Here is a 16,799-nt window from a genome sequence, read left to right on the forward strand (position 1 = left end):
ATTATCTGTGCTGTTTTCCTGCTGCCTGTTCCACTTCTCTGGCAATGAGATGCTCATGTCCTCGTAAGTGCTGAAAAGTTTGCTAGGGCAGGGGAGCTGGGCACACAAAGAGCTGACAGCAGGCTCTGTGGTGGCTGACAGCTCTCCTTCCTCTCGTTAGCAAAGAGCAGGACCAGAGGTGCCCTATGTCAGGTTCACCAGTCAGTGTCTGAGGCGGGGCTTGGGCAGGTTCCACAGTAGTAGGTAAGAGAAGTACGAAGTAGGGATGTGAAGTGGGAGAGTGTTCCAGCCCTGGCCTATGCTATGGTTTTGGAGACACTTTATTTTGTAACAATGTTTGTTAATATAAGGCAAACAGTACTTTTTCTTTTCCTCTAGCAGACACTCCCGAAAGTGTAGGGTTAGCTTACATGCACACAAAAATGGTTGAGGAAAATTACTTCTTTATAGTAGGGCCTGCCCTTCCCTGTGCTGTGCTTAAAATCAATCACTTTGACTGGAGAAACCTGGGATCAGAATTTATAGCATAAAACGTGTACACCTCTTGTATAATCTTGCTGATGCTGTATAACAAAATTATTTATATATTACAAACTTAAAACAGCTTTTTACTTCCTTGAATAAATTCTGTCACTTATATTATTTGGCCAACCCTCTGGAATACTCAGCAGTTAGATGTAAATAGAAAGCAAATACCTTACATGTTCTCGAAAGTGGCACCTGCCTTTCTAAATGACTGTAGTTAAAAAAAAAGCTTGTAAAATATCAACTGTGGGATAGGGATAGAACTATAAGATCATGCTAGCACTTCTTTCTTTCCTCCTGAGACAAGTTCAACTTAGAGTAAGTAGATTCTAAGGTGCTCTGCAGTTGCCAATTGGTGCATGATGAATGAACGACTAATACCATGTTTCTTTTTCTGTGTCAGTGCGCGTCTGTTACCAGAAAAGCTTACTGTTTACACGACACTAGTTGGGTTGCTGAATGCCAGGAACTACAATTTTGGTGGGGAATTTGTAGAAGCCATGATTCGTCAGCTTAAAGAATGTCTGAAAGTTAACATGTATAACGAAGCTGTGCATTTAGTAAGTGGTTTTTTGTTTATTTGTTTTACGTTTTTCCTCATGCTTTTTTTTTTTCACCTTTTTATTGCGGAAGAGATGGGCCTTTCAGTGTGTATTACAGTCTCTTCTGCCATCAATGTGCAGTGCATTGTAGATATACCGGGAGGAAATGTGTGTTATGTGAGAAGTATTTCCTTCCCCAGGGGAGAGAAATCATTACACTTGAAAAATTAACTTCCAACTGTATATTTTCCCAGTGACAAATTAATTTGCAGTAAACAGGGTGCTCCCCACTTACTTGTTCTACGGTCAAAGATATTAATAGATGAAAGTTATGCACTTTTATTGTGTTCGGAAGCATATGATCTTACGGCTCCTGTGAAGAAAAGAAAGTGAACAGTCTGGTTCCCGAAACTATTTTTGTTGGCCGTTATCAGGCCTGTGTGTTCATTCTGCTAATGGGGGATGAAGATCAAGCAGGCAGTTTTAAGCGCTGTTTGGCTTTGAAACCGTTTGCTCAGCTCTTGCTGCTTATAGATTTTGTCTGCAAGAAGGTATTAGGACTTCAGCAGTGTCTGGTTTAGAAGCCCAGTCTCAAGCTCTTCAGCTTCTTTGGAAGCCCACTGGTGAAAATTAAGATTCTACTATTTCAATGTATTTTGTCAAGACACTGCTGTTCAACTGTGGGACACTTTTGCTAATAAAATCCTCATGAGAATTTTGAATGTGCTGCCACTTTGCTTCAGCTTCACCTTCTCTGGTCACACTCATATACAAATGACTTGTAACAACTAAGGGACTGGCAGTGGAAATCTTTCCTCAGCTTTGTCGAAGACTTTTCTAAGACTCTTCAGAGCAATGAATATCTGGAAACTAAGCATGACTGTTGCAGTTGCTCTTTGAGTACTGAACTGTCTGCTTAGGCCAAATTGCTTTCCCAATACTTTTTCCCAGTGATCTGCCTTGAGATCAAAATACCGCTGTTGTATTTTTGGACTACTTTTTGTGAATGTACCCTTAAGAAAAAACGAGCCTTCAGGAAAAAAAAAAAAGTGAGATTTTAATTGCTAGAATTTCAGCCTATATTGTCTGTTAAGATTGTGGTGATACTGGGAGAGCTTGAGTATCATCTAGGGCCTTGTTTAAGTCTGAAGGCAGGATACAAATCAAAAGAAAGGGGAGAGAAAAGGAAAAGAGGCGCTACTCTGCACCCTGTGTTTTCTACTTAAATCCCCATTTCTGTCAGTCTGGGTTTCTTTAACTAGAGTGCAACCAAATCAAGGATATATTCCTGCCATTATGATTTTTTTCTTCCCAGGCAAATAAGGCCGTTTGATTCCCAGCATGCCATCAGTCTGTCACATTTCCGAAACCTGAAAGTGCCGGCACTTTTTACATAGGCTCTCTCTGTGTAACTGTCTGTATTTATGAATAAATAAATACAGAAAGTATTCGTGTATAACAGCATACAGATCCAGCAATACTTTTTCATGTTGCACATCTGGACTCATGAAGCAATAGATCGATCCATCTTCAGCTTTTTAGAAGGTTTTTTCCTTACACTTCTGTGATTTTGGTCATCTGATACTGTTTAGAGTAGATAGAAGCACAAAGTTTTTTACTGTAGTATCAGCTTGCATGTCTTTGAAGGCATACTGGTGTTTCCCACCCTTCCTTAATTAGACGTATTATTCTTGCAATGTTATTGCAGTGAAACAGACCACAGACGTTATAATGGATGATATATTAGGCAGCATTTATGGTTTTTGTTTCCAGGGGCTCAAAAGTAGGTCTGTACAGTGTGTGATGTTTCTGCCTCTGTAGTACTGAATGAATATTTTACTTTTATTAATGGTTTGTTTTAGTCATTTAAGTAATGTTTGTTCTTGTGCAATCATTTAAAAAGTATTCATGTAAAACAATTTTTTATCTTTTTTAGGTTCGTTTTCTGTCTGATCTTGTGAATTGTCACGTAATAGCTGCACCTTCAATGGTAGCTATGTTTGAGAACTTTGTGAGTGTGACACAGGAGGAGGACGTACCTCAAGTAAGCAAAGGATCCGTAGGTGCCTCTAGTGCTGTTTTCACAGTTTTTTTGTGCCATTGCTTCTGTATTTATGCTTAGGATAGGGAAGTCCTAGAAATAGCAAACTAAATGGACTCTCATGTGCCTGTGGCAATTAGAAAATACACAGATATGATAAGGAAGTATGGTCTTTTATAGTGAGGTAGCTGAAGCGAATTCATTTTACTTTACTTTGACAAGGGCGTAGTGCTTGGCTTGTTCTGCTATATTGATAATCTGCAGAAGGACTGTGAAAGTGATAGCATTTTCTAAGTCTGCTTGTCACAGTTCAAGTTAAAAATGATACATTTCAAGCAAGAACATATTTTTTTCCTGGCTTGTAAATCCAGTCTTTAACTGCTCGTCTTTACATCCTCCCAAAATAATAGTTTTTCTAATGTTTTAATTTAAATTAAAATGGGGCATGTGTACAAAATCTTTTGGCATTTACTTGTATGCTTAGATTTCAGTATATTTCTTTCCTATAGGTACGCTGTGACTGGTACATGTTTGCATTTCTGTCATCTTTGCCTTGGGTTGGAAAGGAGTTATATGAGAAAAAGGATGCTGAAATGGATCGTCTCTTGTCTCAGACAGAAAGCTATTTGAAGTAAGTTGTAACCCAATGGTATCTACTTAAGTATGGATTGATAGCTTTGATTATTGCTCACTTAAAGGTATTCTAAAGTCTTAGGTCTGAACCATTCTGCAGGAAAAAAAAAAACCCTGAAAATAGAATAGGTGGAGAGATTTTGAATTTGAAAAGTTTTAATGTCTTGTCTAGTTTGAGGGTGGGTTGAAGACGTTGTTTTCTCATGCTGGAGCAACTGCAGTTGTGAGTGTGCTGTAAACACTGATAGATTGTTGTGTTAGTGCTCTGCAGTGTGACTGCTTTCTGTCTAGATGCCTCAAGTTAATGTTGCTCATGCATGATAATAGAGATTTTTTAAGAAATCACGAACCTGTTTTTTATATACTGTAGACTTAATCAGCTGAAGAGATCAAATAGTAGTACACTTTCAATAAGAAAAACATTGCTGCCCTAAATTAGTCTTTTAAAGGTCAGGTTTTCTTTCCCGTGTAAACAGACGCCGCCAGAAGATTCATGTACCCATGCTACAAGTTTGGACTGCTGATAAACCACATCCACAAGAAGAGGTGAGCAAACTTTACGTTCACATTCTTTCAGAAAGTCTGAAAAACAATTTTTTGCTAAGGTGTTCTTTAATCATGAAATTAAAAGGCACGTCTAAAAGTATTAATGCTTTGAATTGTCTCCTGTTTGTCATTAACGAGTTTTATGTGAGGAATTCTCTTTTAAGTCTTTAACCTAAATGGAGGTTGTATGGCGTCAGTAGGAGAGTGTATTGTTTGCTGACAGGCCCCTGAGGAAATGTTATGAAGTGAGCAATAGTTGTAAATTGTAGTATTTGTTCTGGAATTGCAGGTACAGGGCTTCATGTTAAAAGGGCCTTTGTGGGAAGCACAATGTAATTCCTTACTTATCCCTTAATCATGGAATTATAGAATCATTTAGGCTGGAAAAGACCTTTAAGATCATAGAGTCCAATTGTTAACCTAATACTGCCAAGTTCACTTTAAACCACGTCCTTAAGAACCTCATCTACATGTCTTGTAAGCACCTGCAGGGATGGTGATTCAACTACTTCCCTGGGCAGCCTGTTCCAATGCCTGACAACCCTTTCCGTGAAGAATTTTTTCCTAATATCCAGTATGAACCTCCCCTGGTGCAACGTGAGGCCATTTCCTCTCATCCTATCACTTGCTACTTGGGAGAAGAGACCAACACCCTTCATGCTAAAACTGATGTTTTCCCTCTGCAAGAAAGAAACCTCAGTAGTGGCTTTGCTTTCTCAGCTCTAGGAAGTGCTGAACAAATATGTAGAAACTGTATACAGCACTTACCATGCCATCTTTCACAATTAAGCCAAAAATACTGGAGGGGAGAGGTGTCATCTGTCTAGTTTGTGGTGGAATTTGCCTTTTCAGATTTTCTTGTGTGTTTTTTATGTGTGGGTTTGTTTTTTTTTTTTTCCTTTTAAGTTTGAGGACAAACTTAGTTGGAGAGTGAGATCTGAATTGATCTTCTAGGAAGCTTTAGAACATGGCCCTCTTACGTTTTGTTCGGTGTTCTGATTAAATCACAGTCTTAGCAATTGTCTTGTTAACCATAATTTGGAGAGATAAGCTGTCTGATTATGATTAATTTGTCAACATGAGTATTCTGCCCGTCCAGTATCTGAATTTCCATATTTAGTTCAATAGAGGAGAGATTAGCAGAGTGCATTTGAGACCCTGTGTTACTCAGAGTACAGCAAACATGACTGTTGACTTCAGGTGTTAGTTGTTACTAGTTTTGTTCCAATTTTGTGGTGTGATTATTTCAGTAAATGCAAAACACTTCCATCTAAAGACATTTCTTGCACCAGCTATAACTTGAAACTTGCATTCAGTAAGGTCACAGGCCTCCAGAGTTCTTGGACTGCTTTTAGCAAGAGAGTAGTTAAACAAAGCCAGACTATTGCCAGTTATTGCCACAGGTGTCTGTGCCATCTCTGGGAGAATACTGGGACTCACAGTTGTGTTGAAAACCATGGCAAAGGTATTTAGTATTTGATAGTATCGTATTTGTCTTGAATGGTAGTTTTGATTGCTTTGGAAACAGCGTGGCAGTCCCACAGAATGTCTTTCAAATTTGAATGTTGATATCATGTCTGTTTTAACATCACCAATAAGCAGTGACTGAAGTAATGTTCACTGCTGTAGTTTTGCTGACAGATGCAAATGATGGCTGTTGTGCTCAGGCTCCTGGGCTGCCTCTTTGTGTTTAAAAACTTGCCAGTGGTTAAACTTTACTGACACACTGTTGTGTGGGATTAGGAACAGCTCTGGTGTTCAGAGTTGTTAAATTGTTTCATGGTTTGCTGAATCAGCAGTTTAAGAAACTGGGGTTTTTTTCCTGCATGGAACATGGAATTTAAGAAATACATTTCTAATCGTTCAGGGACCTGCCAGCTTTGTTACGAGATTCAGTGCATCTAATGTTTCTCACTTTTCCTTCAGTATTTAGACTGCCTTTGGTCTCAGATTCAGAAGCTGAAAAAAGACCGTTGGCAAGAGCGACACATTCTGAGGCCCTACTTGGCTTTTGACAGCATTCTTTGTGAAGCGCTGCAACACAATCTGCCTCCGTTCACTCCTCCACCTCACACGGAAGATTCAGTTTACCCAATGCCAAGGGTTATTTTTAGGATGTTTGACTACACAGATGACCCCGAGGTATGTGATTGCTGTGGGGGATGGTGAGTGGTTTTCACGTTTAGATTCCTGGGGCAATATCAGTCAAAATGTGGTGCCCCCTCTCCCAGGATACTGAGTCGTTTGAAGACCAGCAGCAGTTCTGCTTGGGTACTTCTGTAGAAATGAACTAAGTGACCAAGTTACTATACAAAGCAAATCTGTGAGGAGCAGAATTTAGGGAGTGAGGTGTTGGGGTGAGGTGTTGGGATGCTTTCATTTAGAATGACAATGTTGATTGAATTCTCTCATGTCTCTAGCAAAACTACTTTCACAGAGTTAGACTTTACTTCCATGAAGTTGGTGAATTGAGTCTTTTTCCAGGCTAGGTATTTATTGTGAAGGTTAAAGACTGTTGTTTACTCATCCGTTAAAATTTATTGATGCATATTGTGGGACAAAGGAGTGCTTATTCGGATGTGTGAAAGATCCGTCTTAACATTCTGCCTCCCACATTGGTCAACAGCAGATAACGTAGACAAAAGTGTATAGGAATAGGAAAATAATATATACTACTTTCCCTGAGTGCTTTTGTATCTCCATTCACTTTAAGTCTGCTGCCTTTTACCTTTGTATATTAGTCTCTGCTTTTTCCAGTGAACAAGACCATGACTGTGTATTCTTTCTACTCTATCCTGACCATTCCTAGCTTTATTTCTTTAGCATATTCCTACTTAACTGTGATTTTTTTTTTTTCCCAGGCTGTGTGGTGGTAGCCTTGCCTGATAGTTCCACAGAGCAAAGGAAGAAGTGGATGCTCTATGAACTTAGAATTGTGTTCTATAATTTTATTACCATTTATTTTTATAATGAGTCCTAGTATTCACTTTTGTTTTAAATGTAAATCTAAGGTTTGTGTGGAACTCCTGTCACACCAGCTTCTCAATCCTGAAGGATACAGGGCAGCTCAGACTTCCCTGTGTTTATGGGGATGTTGGAGTTGTTTTTCTGCCTGTAACTTTTTGTAGTATAGCCTGCTGCCTGTAGTACCACTGCATTAGCAGTGATCTTTCATGACTCTTAATTCTTTCTTACCAGGGCCCTGTCATGCCTGGAAGCCACTCTGTTGAACGATTTGTGATAGAAGAGAACCTTCACTGCATCATCAAATCCCACTGGAAAGAGAGAAAGACTTGGTAGGAAGAGCTTAGCACTGTGTGTCTCTGGCATGTTTTATATGCTGCCATGAGTTTGGTGCCATCAGGGTTGTGCAGAGTCCTGCACGGGTTAGACACAAGATCAAGACTAAACATTTCCTAGAGCATGTAGTGAAACTTGGTTTACTACATTTAACTGTATTAAAACTGTTGCCTGGAATACTGTGGGTCTGTAATACCCAGATAATGGAGATTCTGTATGATCCAGAGGGACAGTGGCTCCTTCAGAGGGGAATTGCTTTATAAAACAGGATGTGCTGCCAGAAATCTACAGACATACCTTACTTTTCATGAGAGCCCTGTGGAGAGTGTTTGTGTTCCGCTTCCTGGGTGGTTGAAACAGCTGATTTGTTGGGACACAGTGAGCCTTGAGCTGGTTTGTCTGCAGCTGACTGTGTGCTGGTGTTTGTGAACATGCTTCTGCTTCCTGCTCCTCCTTGTTGCATTCTTCTTTCTGGAATTATGTGGCAGAGATAGTTGATCTCACTCTAGGGAGCCACTGTGCAGGGCCAGCAGATTTCATTAGCCTGAATTCAGCCATGCCAGGAAGCCGTCAGGGCACATCATTTCTGCCTGAGCAATATCTGATGTTTGTAATTGATAACCGAGATGGTTTGTCACAGGTGACTAACTGTGGTGTGCTTCCAAATGAAAAACCCTAAACTTTGTACAGTATACAGAAAAATGGGCATAAACAGTGGTTTTGGTGATGGCATGTGATAAAGTTTTTTTTGGTTGCAGCTGTTTGATTCAGCAGAAACTAGAAATTCAGTGTTGTTGCAGTTACTGGGATAGTCTTTAATTCTTAGAAGAAAGCAAAAGACTAGAGGGAGATACAAGGTTTGCCAGAGAAGTAGAAGTAAAATCAAGGAAGTAGCAGTTGTTTGTAATAATGGTAGGTGATAATGAGCCAATTAAATGTTGAAGCATTTGAAGCCTGAGAGTTTCTTATATAGTTCTGCTTTCAAGTCATTCTGAACATCTGGTTGTTGCTTGGTTTTGGGGTTTTTTTCCCTTTTCATATATGCATGCCAGAATTACAGAACACCATGGCAATTTATGCAAAACTGTTTCACGTAGCAGTATAGTGTTCAAGTGATGTAACTGCACAGAGTTGGAATACATCGTTACAAGTCATAGTTTGGGCAATGATGGTGTGTTCTTGTGGTGTTTCTGTTTTAAGTATTCTATGGATTGATGGACAGACTTTGAAGGGATTGTTGATTTGTTTGTGATGCTTTTGTGTGAACCCTTGCCCAGAATTAAGCATTTTCCATAACTTTTTTGCTTGCTCTTTACATCACGTTTGCTGTGTTATGTTTTAAACTAAATGTGTCTATGGTTTTGCAGTGCTGCACAACTCTTGAGCTATCCAGGAAATAACAAGATCCCCTTGAACTACCATATAGTAGAGGTATGGATTTTATATATAACCTCTTTTGTAGCTTCATTATTTCACAAGTAATATTTTGTAGTTAGTTCCGTGATAGCTCCATTAAATTACAGGTTGATTTGGGAGTCAACCGGAACCTTGATGAATTCAACCAATGGCTTTTAAATAAGTGGGTCATGTATGGTTGAGTGTTAAGTTTTATGCTTCTTGTTGTCATTTTAATTTGGTGCATGGGAGCTTAGGTCAAGTACCATTACTTCCTAGTGCACTAATAATCCGGGTTGTGGCATTTCTCAAACTTTGAAAGTTTTACACATGATGCTTCTAATGCATCATACAGCCTAAGAGATGGCTGCATTTGAGTCACTTTTAGTTTAAAAAAATGAATTAAAATACAAGAGGAAAGGGACACAAATTGAAATAAAAGAAACTACATTTAAACAGAAGAAAAATATTTTTTTGTTTACTGTGAGGTTGATTAAACACTGGAAGAGTTTGCCCAGAGAAGTTGTGGAGTCTCTATCCTTGGAGAAGGTCAAAACCTAACGGGAGAGCCCTGAGCAGCCTGCTGTAGGTGACTGTCTTATGCAGGGAACTTTTGACTAGATGACTCCCAGCCAGACTCAGCCGTTCTGCATTATTTTATGTTTGGATCTTTTAAATGATTTTGTTCTATGGGCCCTGAAAAGAACTTAGAGTGAAATAGTGGTGTGTTTCCTCCAGGGCATCCTCCATATTAGAGAATTTTAAATAACCGTAATGCATATCAGGAGAGTAGTATAGGTTTTCTTTTGATGCTTCCTTTCAAGGATCTGTTTTCAAGATGCAGAGCTGTATAAAACTTCATTAATTTCCACCAAAAGCTGAAGGGGATTAAGAGATTTCAGTAATAATGGCAACATGTCATATAAAGGCTTTATGAAGAAGTAACTATAAGTAGGAGTTTCAGAACTAATTATAACAAGAAATAACCTTATGTTGAAGATTTATCTTAATAGAAGTGGGATTGAGAATTCCTTTTGGCACCAAAATGCCAAATATTCTGATTACTATAAAGTTACATTACTTTTGGCCAGCTTGTTCTTTTTGTACACTGAATTCGGAACAGAGAAATCTTAAAATTAACAATAATTTTCTACCTTAACGTCGAAGCATCTTTAGCGGTCCTCAGTATCTTCAGGTGCTATATATGACTGTATGGCTGTGTGGTTTATGCTCAGCTGTACACTAATGCAAAAAAATAGTTACTACAATTCCTGATTAAATAAGTTATCTGAAGGCCCTGGTAATTTTTTTATTCAGAAACATGTAGGGTGTGAAAATAGCAAAGGTTTGTATAGATCAAATTACTGAAAAGAACTGCAAGATGGGCATACATGTTCTTTGACTACTAGTGTAGACTACTAGTGTAATGATTTCCTTTGTTAGTGTAATAATTTCCTTTTCTTGCCATTTTGAGTTATTTTTGAATATTAACTTCATTACTTGTCTGTGACTGCTTACTTTTAATGAAGCTCCAGAGTTTTTAATGCTTAGGTTGCATTTTTCGGCTTCTATTCGTTCTGCTTTCTACCGCTCCTTTGTAAGATCTCTCTTTACAGTCATGTTGGTGATTTGTTGCTTTCAAGAACAGTTCAACAGTTTAATCTCTGAAATTTCACTAACTTTTTCAGTAAGTCACAGAACTGTAGAAATAATAATGCAGTCTAACAAATAAAGGAAAGTGTTATTTAAGGTTCAGAACATAAGTTAGGCAGAGGTACGTGTAGCCTGGAAGTGGTGGTCAGTACCTTGCATCCCTACTTTTGAGTTTCCTGAGGCTCCATGTCATAGTTTGTCAAGCGAAGCACAGAATGCCCCATGCTACCTGAAATCTGTGCAAAACACTGAAATGTGATGCCCTTCCCTCAATAGCTTCCTATAGACATGTATGTGGATATTTCTCGTAGCTGTGAACAGAGAATGTCTGGGCAGCGTTACTGGCTTCTTGGACCACTGTGCCCTGTTGTGCTGCTACAGCTTTTGGTACAACTTGCACTCAACAGAGTTTGGACATTCAGATCATTGTCCTGATCTTTCTCGTGGCCTTGTTATTTTCACAAAGTATAGTATGCCAGTTTGAAACACTTAATCTGAACATTCGATGATGAACATCCGATGAATATCACAAGTACAGTTTTATGTGGTATCTCAAATGGATAATGACTGATCATCCAGTCGTTATTTCCTATCCTGAGAAAAGGAGTAGTTTTCTACCTAACAGAGTCCTTTTTGCCATATCTGTCTTAGCAGTATGTCCAGATTATACTGTCATAGGAAGGTTCTCCAGCTCCTTATAGTCTCTTCATGCTTTCAAGTCCTTCCTTAGAACAAGAAGTTCTAGTCAATATGTTTTCATGTGCTGTTTGTGGAGTCTATTTATAAGAGGATGTTGATTTCTTACACTAGTAAGAAGATTTTCTGAAGCTCACTCATGTAAGCTTTGATTCTTCTGTATTTATTCAAAGTTTAAAGAAAAAATTGAGCAACTGTAATGAATCAAAGTTTCCTGATTCCTTTGATGTAATTTAAATCTAATTGAGACTGGCATGCAAAATAAACAGAAACTCAGGGATGAATGTTGTACAATTACGATCTTTTTGTAGCCCTCAAAGATTGACATGCGATTATTATAGGCAAACTCGAAAATAAAAACACAAATGCTGACTGCAGGGTTGTTTTCAGTTTTCTTAGAAGGATCGTTTGCCAAGGAGTACTGAGCATATATTTTTGTTGTATGAAATGCTGGCTGTAATTTTCAGTTGAAAGTTGTGGCTTTATTTATGTAAGTTTTTGTATAGGAGAAAAGAGGAAATGATGTAAAAGACATAGATGTAATTTTAATGCAAACAGCCTTTCATATTAAATGCTTAGGCCTCATTTACTAAGTTTAATATTTCTATTATTTAACAGGATCAGATGATTTCTGCTTTCCTGAGATCATGTGGTAGCACTGCAGTAGGTCATATTATAACTATGGCCATTTCTACAATTACTCGGTGTATTTATTAGATGTAATAGATGCATAATGCTGGTGTTGCGTTAGTATGGAATGATAAGGGCAGTTAGAGTAGACTGTATTAATAGAGTGTATGGTTACCACAACCTTAATAAGTTTCTCTCTCTTTTTCCTGGAACATGCATTTGACAGAATAATATGGCCCTTTTTGGGTATATAATTGTTTAAGCCTGGCTGCTATTGTGAAGCTGAGGGTGGTGCAGCTCACGTTGGACTGTACTCTTGATTCTGTGCCTTCCTCTACGACAGGTAATATTTGCAGAATTGTTTCAGCTTCCATCTCCACCACACATTGAAGTCATGTATACAACGCTCCTGATTGAACTGTGCAAACTTCAGCCTGGCTCTTTACCACAAGTTGTATCCTTTCTGTGCTGCTGGAGAGCATTTATAAAATGCAGTCATTGTTTTGTTTGTTGTGTAAATTATGGGATAGCAATAAATATTGGCAGTATTAATGTTTTACAGCACCTGTGTGAAACTTTGCCTGTAACAGTTGCATGAAAGAATAGCACAGCCACTTGGAACAGGTCTAGATTTGCATAGTAGGCAAGACTCTTCAGCTTTCTGGAAAGTGCTCTGGTGCTTCCTCTCACCTTGCCAAGAAGTGCTGTCTTGATGAGGGGATAAAATACAATATTCTTGTTTGTCACTGCAGGCTGCTTAGGTCTGGACAATGTGTGGCGTGGTCACGGACACATTACAGGCTGAGAAGGAAAGGAAGTGACAGACGTGATCTTTTGTTCTAGCCACTGTATGAGTGCTCCTGCTCTTTTTTTAAGTAGGAAGTGTAGCAGATGAGTTAAAGGAGCTTGCCTGAGTTCCCACTCAGTGCTCCCACTAGGAGCATTCGAAAGGTCAGTAATCATCTGTCAGCTCAGACAGTGGCTAAATGCTGAGGAAGCAGGCATGACTCCCAGCTAATTCTGGCTGCTACGTTGTCCCTACTTTGCTGCCATTTTAGATCATGTTAGATCATTGTTTGAGGTCCAGCTACAGACTGAGAATGGAGAACAGTTAACAGATAATTTCATGCCCAAATTTTCATTCTACTTCATGATACTACTCACTGATTAGAGCCAAGTCTACTTCTGGAATTGGACAGGCATCCATGCAGAAAGCTTTTAATGTTAATAGGGGCAGCGTAAGAAGCATAAAGGCCATGTCAGGTAGAGTCAGTGTAGACTTACTTTCTCAAGCCTTCGGTGATGATCAGAAACTGTGGATTAGCATCGACAGCAGCCCATGCAGCTGGACTGGTGAGGTTCCAGAAGTACTCCATTGGGAGATTCATATCAGTGTGTGTTCATATCAGTGCAGTTTTGCTTGTTGCATGATGCAAATTCTGGCTTTCTATGGAAGAAGCCAACAGTCTTATTCCAATAGTGGAAGAAAATCAGGCTGGGGTTAGAGGGCAGAACTCATCATATGCTTCATTTACCTGATTTTGGAGCAGACCCAGAGACCTTTCAGTGCAAAAAGTTGATGACATTATATTAAAAAACGGAAAGGAGTGACATCTGATTTCTAGTGCTTTTCTGTAAACCTTAATAAGAAACTTTCAGCTTGCGCAAGCCACAGAAATGCTCTACATGCGTTTGGATACAATGAATACAACATGTGTGGACAGGTAAATGTGTTTCAGTGACTATGGAAAATATTCCTCAATATCCAATTTACAGGAAGAATGAAGAGTCTATGGAAAGAGTGGTCAGAAATCCTTGTTAGAACCTCCTGGTGCTATTCAAAATGTTGTATGGGCTCTGGATTTTAGCAATCTAAAGAGCAGGTGGAGGACTGACTGCTTGCCTCTCCTTCTCAGAAGCACTCACCCGGAGGCCACATATCTAACTGTCTGTACTGGACAGTAAAGGCTGGTGACAGCTTTTCCATGCTCAAAGCTGTTCGTAGTTGCGTAGTGCTCTGTGATGTAGCACTGCACTGGCTTCCTGCTGGCCTGGGTGGTGACTTGGAAGTGGAGTTAGTGGCCTGTGTGCTACCCGGGGGAGGGAGGGATGGCGATTTTTGCCCTTTGAGTGAACTCTGCATTGTGTAGGAGAGCTGTTAATTACTCATAAAAAATGTGAAAGTTGCATATTCACCGTTAAGTTTACATTTTAATTGTTAGTTTAATAGGTCATCTCTTTGTATGAAACAACAGAACACGGCAAGCTGCCTGGCCATAAAAGCTTTCTTCTGACTCTCTGAACTCAGTCTTTTGTATCTGTCAACATAAATGCCTGTTTAATGCTGTAATAGCTTTAGAGTTTAGGCTTACCTTTGAAAAGTAGAATGCATTTTTAAGAAGATCTCAGCTGAAAGCTTTTATTCACTTCTGATGTTTAATGGAACTTTCTTTTTCTTTTAATAAAGATTTATTAACTGGTTTTCCCACCACCTGAGCAACTTTCAGTTCCGTTGGAGCTGGGAAGATTGGTAAGTTTATCTTCTTTTGATTCAAACCTGATATTGCAAAAACATTGAAATTTCAGACTTACACAGGAGGTGTTACGACATAGTGGCACTGTTAATTGCTTTCATCCAGCTCTTCAGAGATCTTTCCTAATCTGTTCACCACCACTCAGTGGGAAATTATTTTGATAATCTCTTCAGTCACTGTATTGCCCCTGGTGAATTTCATGATAAATCTCAAGCCAGTGTAAGCATTTCCTAAACAGGGGAAGTAGAAATGTGATTTATTTAATTTGTCCTGCACCCTCAGTCAGTTGCTGGCAAATTTTCCAAAATAACTGCTGAATTTACTTTTAATGGTTTGCCCTCACTCTTTGTATCCTGTATTCATTCTGTAGTCTTGCTCTCTGTCCTACCCTAAACCTTTTCTTATAACCTTTGTCCTTGAGATCTTGTGATCTGTTTCCCTCCTGACAAATGCTAGTGCCCGAAGTTCCATCAGAGCTGGCCCTTCCATCCACTCTTACCATGCCAAATCTTGAACTCTCATCTCTAGCAGAAGCTCCGTGGACTCCATCAATGCCCAAACACAGGTTCCCCTGAGCTTTCCTTTCCAGGAACCCTTGTGGCATGAGAGATCACCTTGGGGTTAAATCCTCCCTACAGGGACTTCCACAGCTTTCTGGCCATACGTGCCTTCCATAGCTGATCTGCCCAAGTGTCCTTGTGGAGCGGGATGCAGCCCTTCTTGTGATACATTTCTGTGGCTTTAAGTTTCTTGTGTTGTTCTCATGTGGAGTTAAGTGCTTGCTGGCTATCCTAGTATACATCCATGTTGGCTGACCTGACAGCAATCTTCAAGGAGCTGATTTTTCTTTGCCTGAATGTTCCTTGACGGCAATGCTTGCTCTCACAAGCTGCCAGTTTTCACAAATCTCGCAAGTGACTGTATTCGAGATTTCTCTTTATCCGAAATGCATTTGAAATCAGCCAGAAGTTCAAAAATTCCTCTGAGAGAGGAGCAAACTATGAAATCACACAAGGTTCGTTTCCTAAGGAAAGGAAAGGCCAACTAACTGTAAGCACAAATTATATTTAATCCACTGGAGGAAGGAAAGCTGCTTGACAATATATCACACAGCAATGAGATTCCAAGAATGCTAATGGCCAATGAGGAAATAGTGATAAGCTTACCTCATTGTCTTAAAATTGCCTACACTGTAAAACTGTCAAGCACACCAGTTGTCCTTAGACCATGATTGTTTTGTACCAAGTAGGCCAAGCCAAAAAGAGACTACAGCACAAATTCTTTTGCTGAAAGCAATCACATTCTATCCTTTTATAGGTCAGATTGTCTTACTCAGGACCTTGAAAAGCCCAAACCCAAATTTGTGAGAGAGGTTTTGGAAAAGTGCATGCGGTAAGTAAGATCTTTTGGTAGTTGCATTCAAGGCAAAGTTTGATCTTTGCTTCTGGAAACTCTTGGATTCCTTTTGCCTTGACTCGTCTTTGGCACGTCTATTATTGCAACTCAGTTTCAGTTAAGAGATGAGTCGGTTGTTTGTATGATTTTAGTCTGGTTTACTTGCTGTAGCACACTTAAAACACTACTTCAGAGGGAGGGAGAAACAGGTGGAGCAGATGGTAGTGAGCTATCTGTCCCAGGTATGCACACCTGTAGTTACAAGAGACATGCTTCACCATAGGCATGGAAGGAAATAGATGTTAGGAGATATTTCTGGAAAGTATTCAGCATTCACAGAAATTAAGGGAACAAATCATTAGCTGTACTAAAAACTGAGAATCTAACCTTAATTCTTCTAGGTACCTCTGATGTTCAGTGACTTTCAAACAAACAAACAAAACCCCCGAAACCAACAACAAAAGTACACTGTCTGGGCTGGACTTAGAGTTGTTGAGATAGAGGGATATAGCAGAGAGAAAAGCAAAATGCTCAAAAAGCGTATGTTATTCAGCATCCTACATGAAAACAGTTGCCCATTTTTGGGCCAACTCAGAAGCGTGAAAGTATCATTCTGCAAAATGAATGCAATTTTTTTATAGCACTTCTCCATTTCACTGAAAACTTTGTTAGCAAAATTAAGCTTTTGTGGGAGGGAAATAAGCTGGAAAGTAAAATGACGACATCCAGTTCAATATTTTTTCTGTGTTGAGTACCAACATTTTACTAGTTTTCTGCAGCAAATCTTTGGCTTTTGCATAAAACATCCTACCAAAGAGCCTCTAAATCTTTTCACAAGCTAAATTAATTATATGAGGATGAAACTCTAGCATCACAGAGTTCAAATAGAAAGCATTTACTAGTAAGTTT

The 16,799-nt window shown here is 39.2% G+C and overlaps 1 protein-coding gene across 2 annotated transcripts in view; it reads left to right on the forward strand.

Annotated features, from left to right (window-relative positions):
- The window catches only part of NCBP1 (nuclear cap binding protein subunit 1), a 32,043-nt gene that overhangs the window by 1,571 nt on the left and 13,673 nt on the right, over window positions 1-16,799 (forward strand). For both annotated transcript variants that reach the window (XM_065656861.1, XM_065656860.1), the window contains exons 4-14: window positions 929-1,085; window positions 3,004-3,111; window positions 3,618-3,739; window positions 4,218-4,287; window positions 6,214-6,429; window positions 7,486-7,583; window positions 8,955-9,018; window positions 12,305-12,415; window positions 13,621-13,685; window positions 14,429-14,491; window positions 15,813-15,887. In XM_065656861.1, coding sequence (XP_065512933.1) covers window positions 929-1,085; window positions 3,004-3,111; window positions 3,618-3,739; window positions 4,218-4,287; window positions 6,214-6,429; window positions 7,486-7,583; window positions 8,955-9,018; window positions 12,305-12,415; window positions 13,621-13,685; window positions 14,429-14,491; window positions 15,813-15,887 — 1,149 coding nt within the window. The remainder of the gene's footprint in view (window positions 1-928; window positions 1,086-3,003; window positions 3,112-3,617; window positions 3,740-4,217; window positions 4,288-6,213; window positions 6,430-7,485; window positions 7,584-8,954; window positions 9,019-12,304; window positions 12,416-13,620; window positions 13,686-14,428; window positions 14,492-15,812; window positions 15,888-16,799) is intronic.

This window comes from Caloenas nicobarica, chromosome Z (genome assembly GCF_036013445.1).
Source record: "Caloenas nicobarica isolate bCalNic1 chromosome Z, bCalNic1.hap1, whole genome shotgun sequence".
Taxonomy (NCBI): domain Eukaryota; kingdom Metazoa; phylum Chordata; class Aves; order Columbiformes; family Columbidae; genus Caloenas; species Caloenas nicobarica.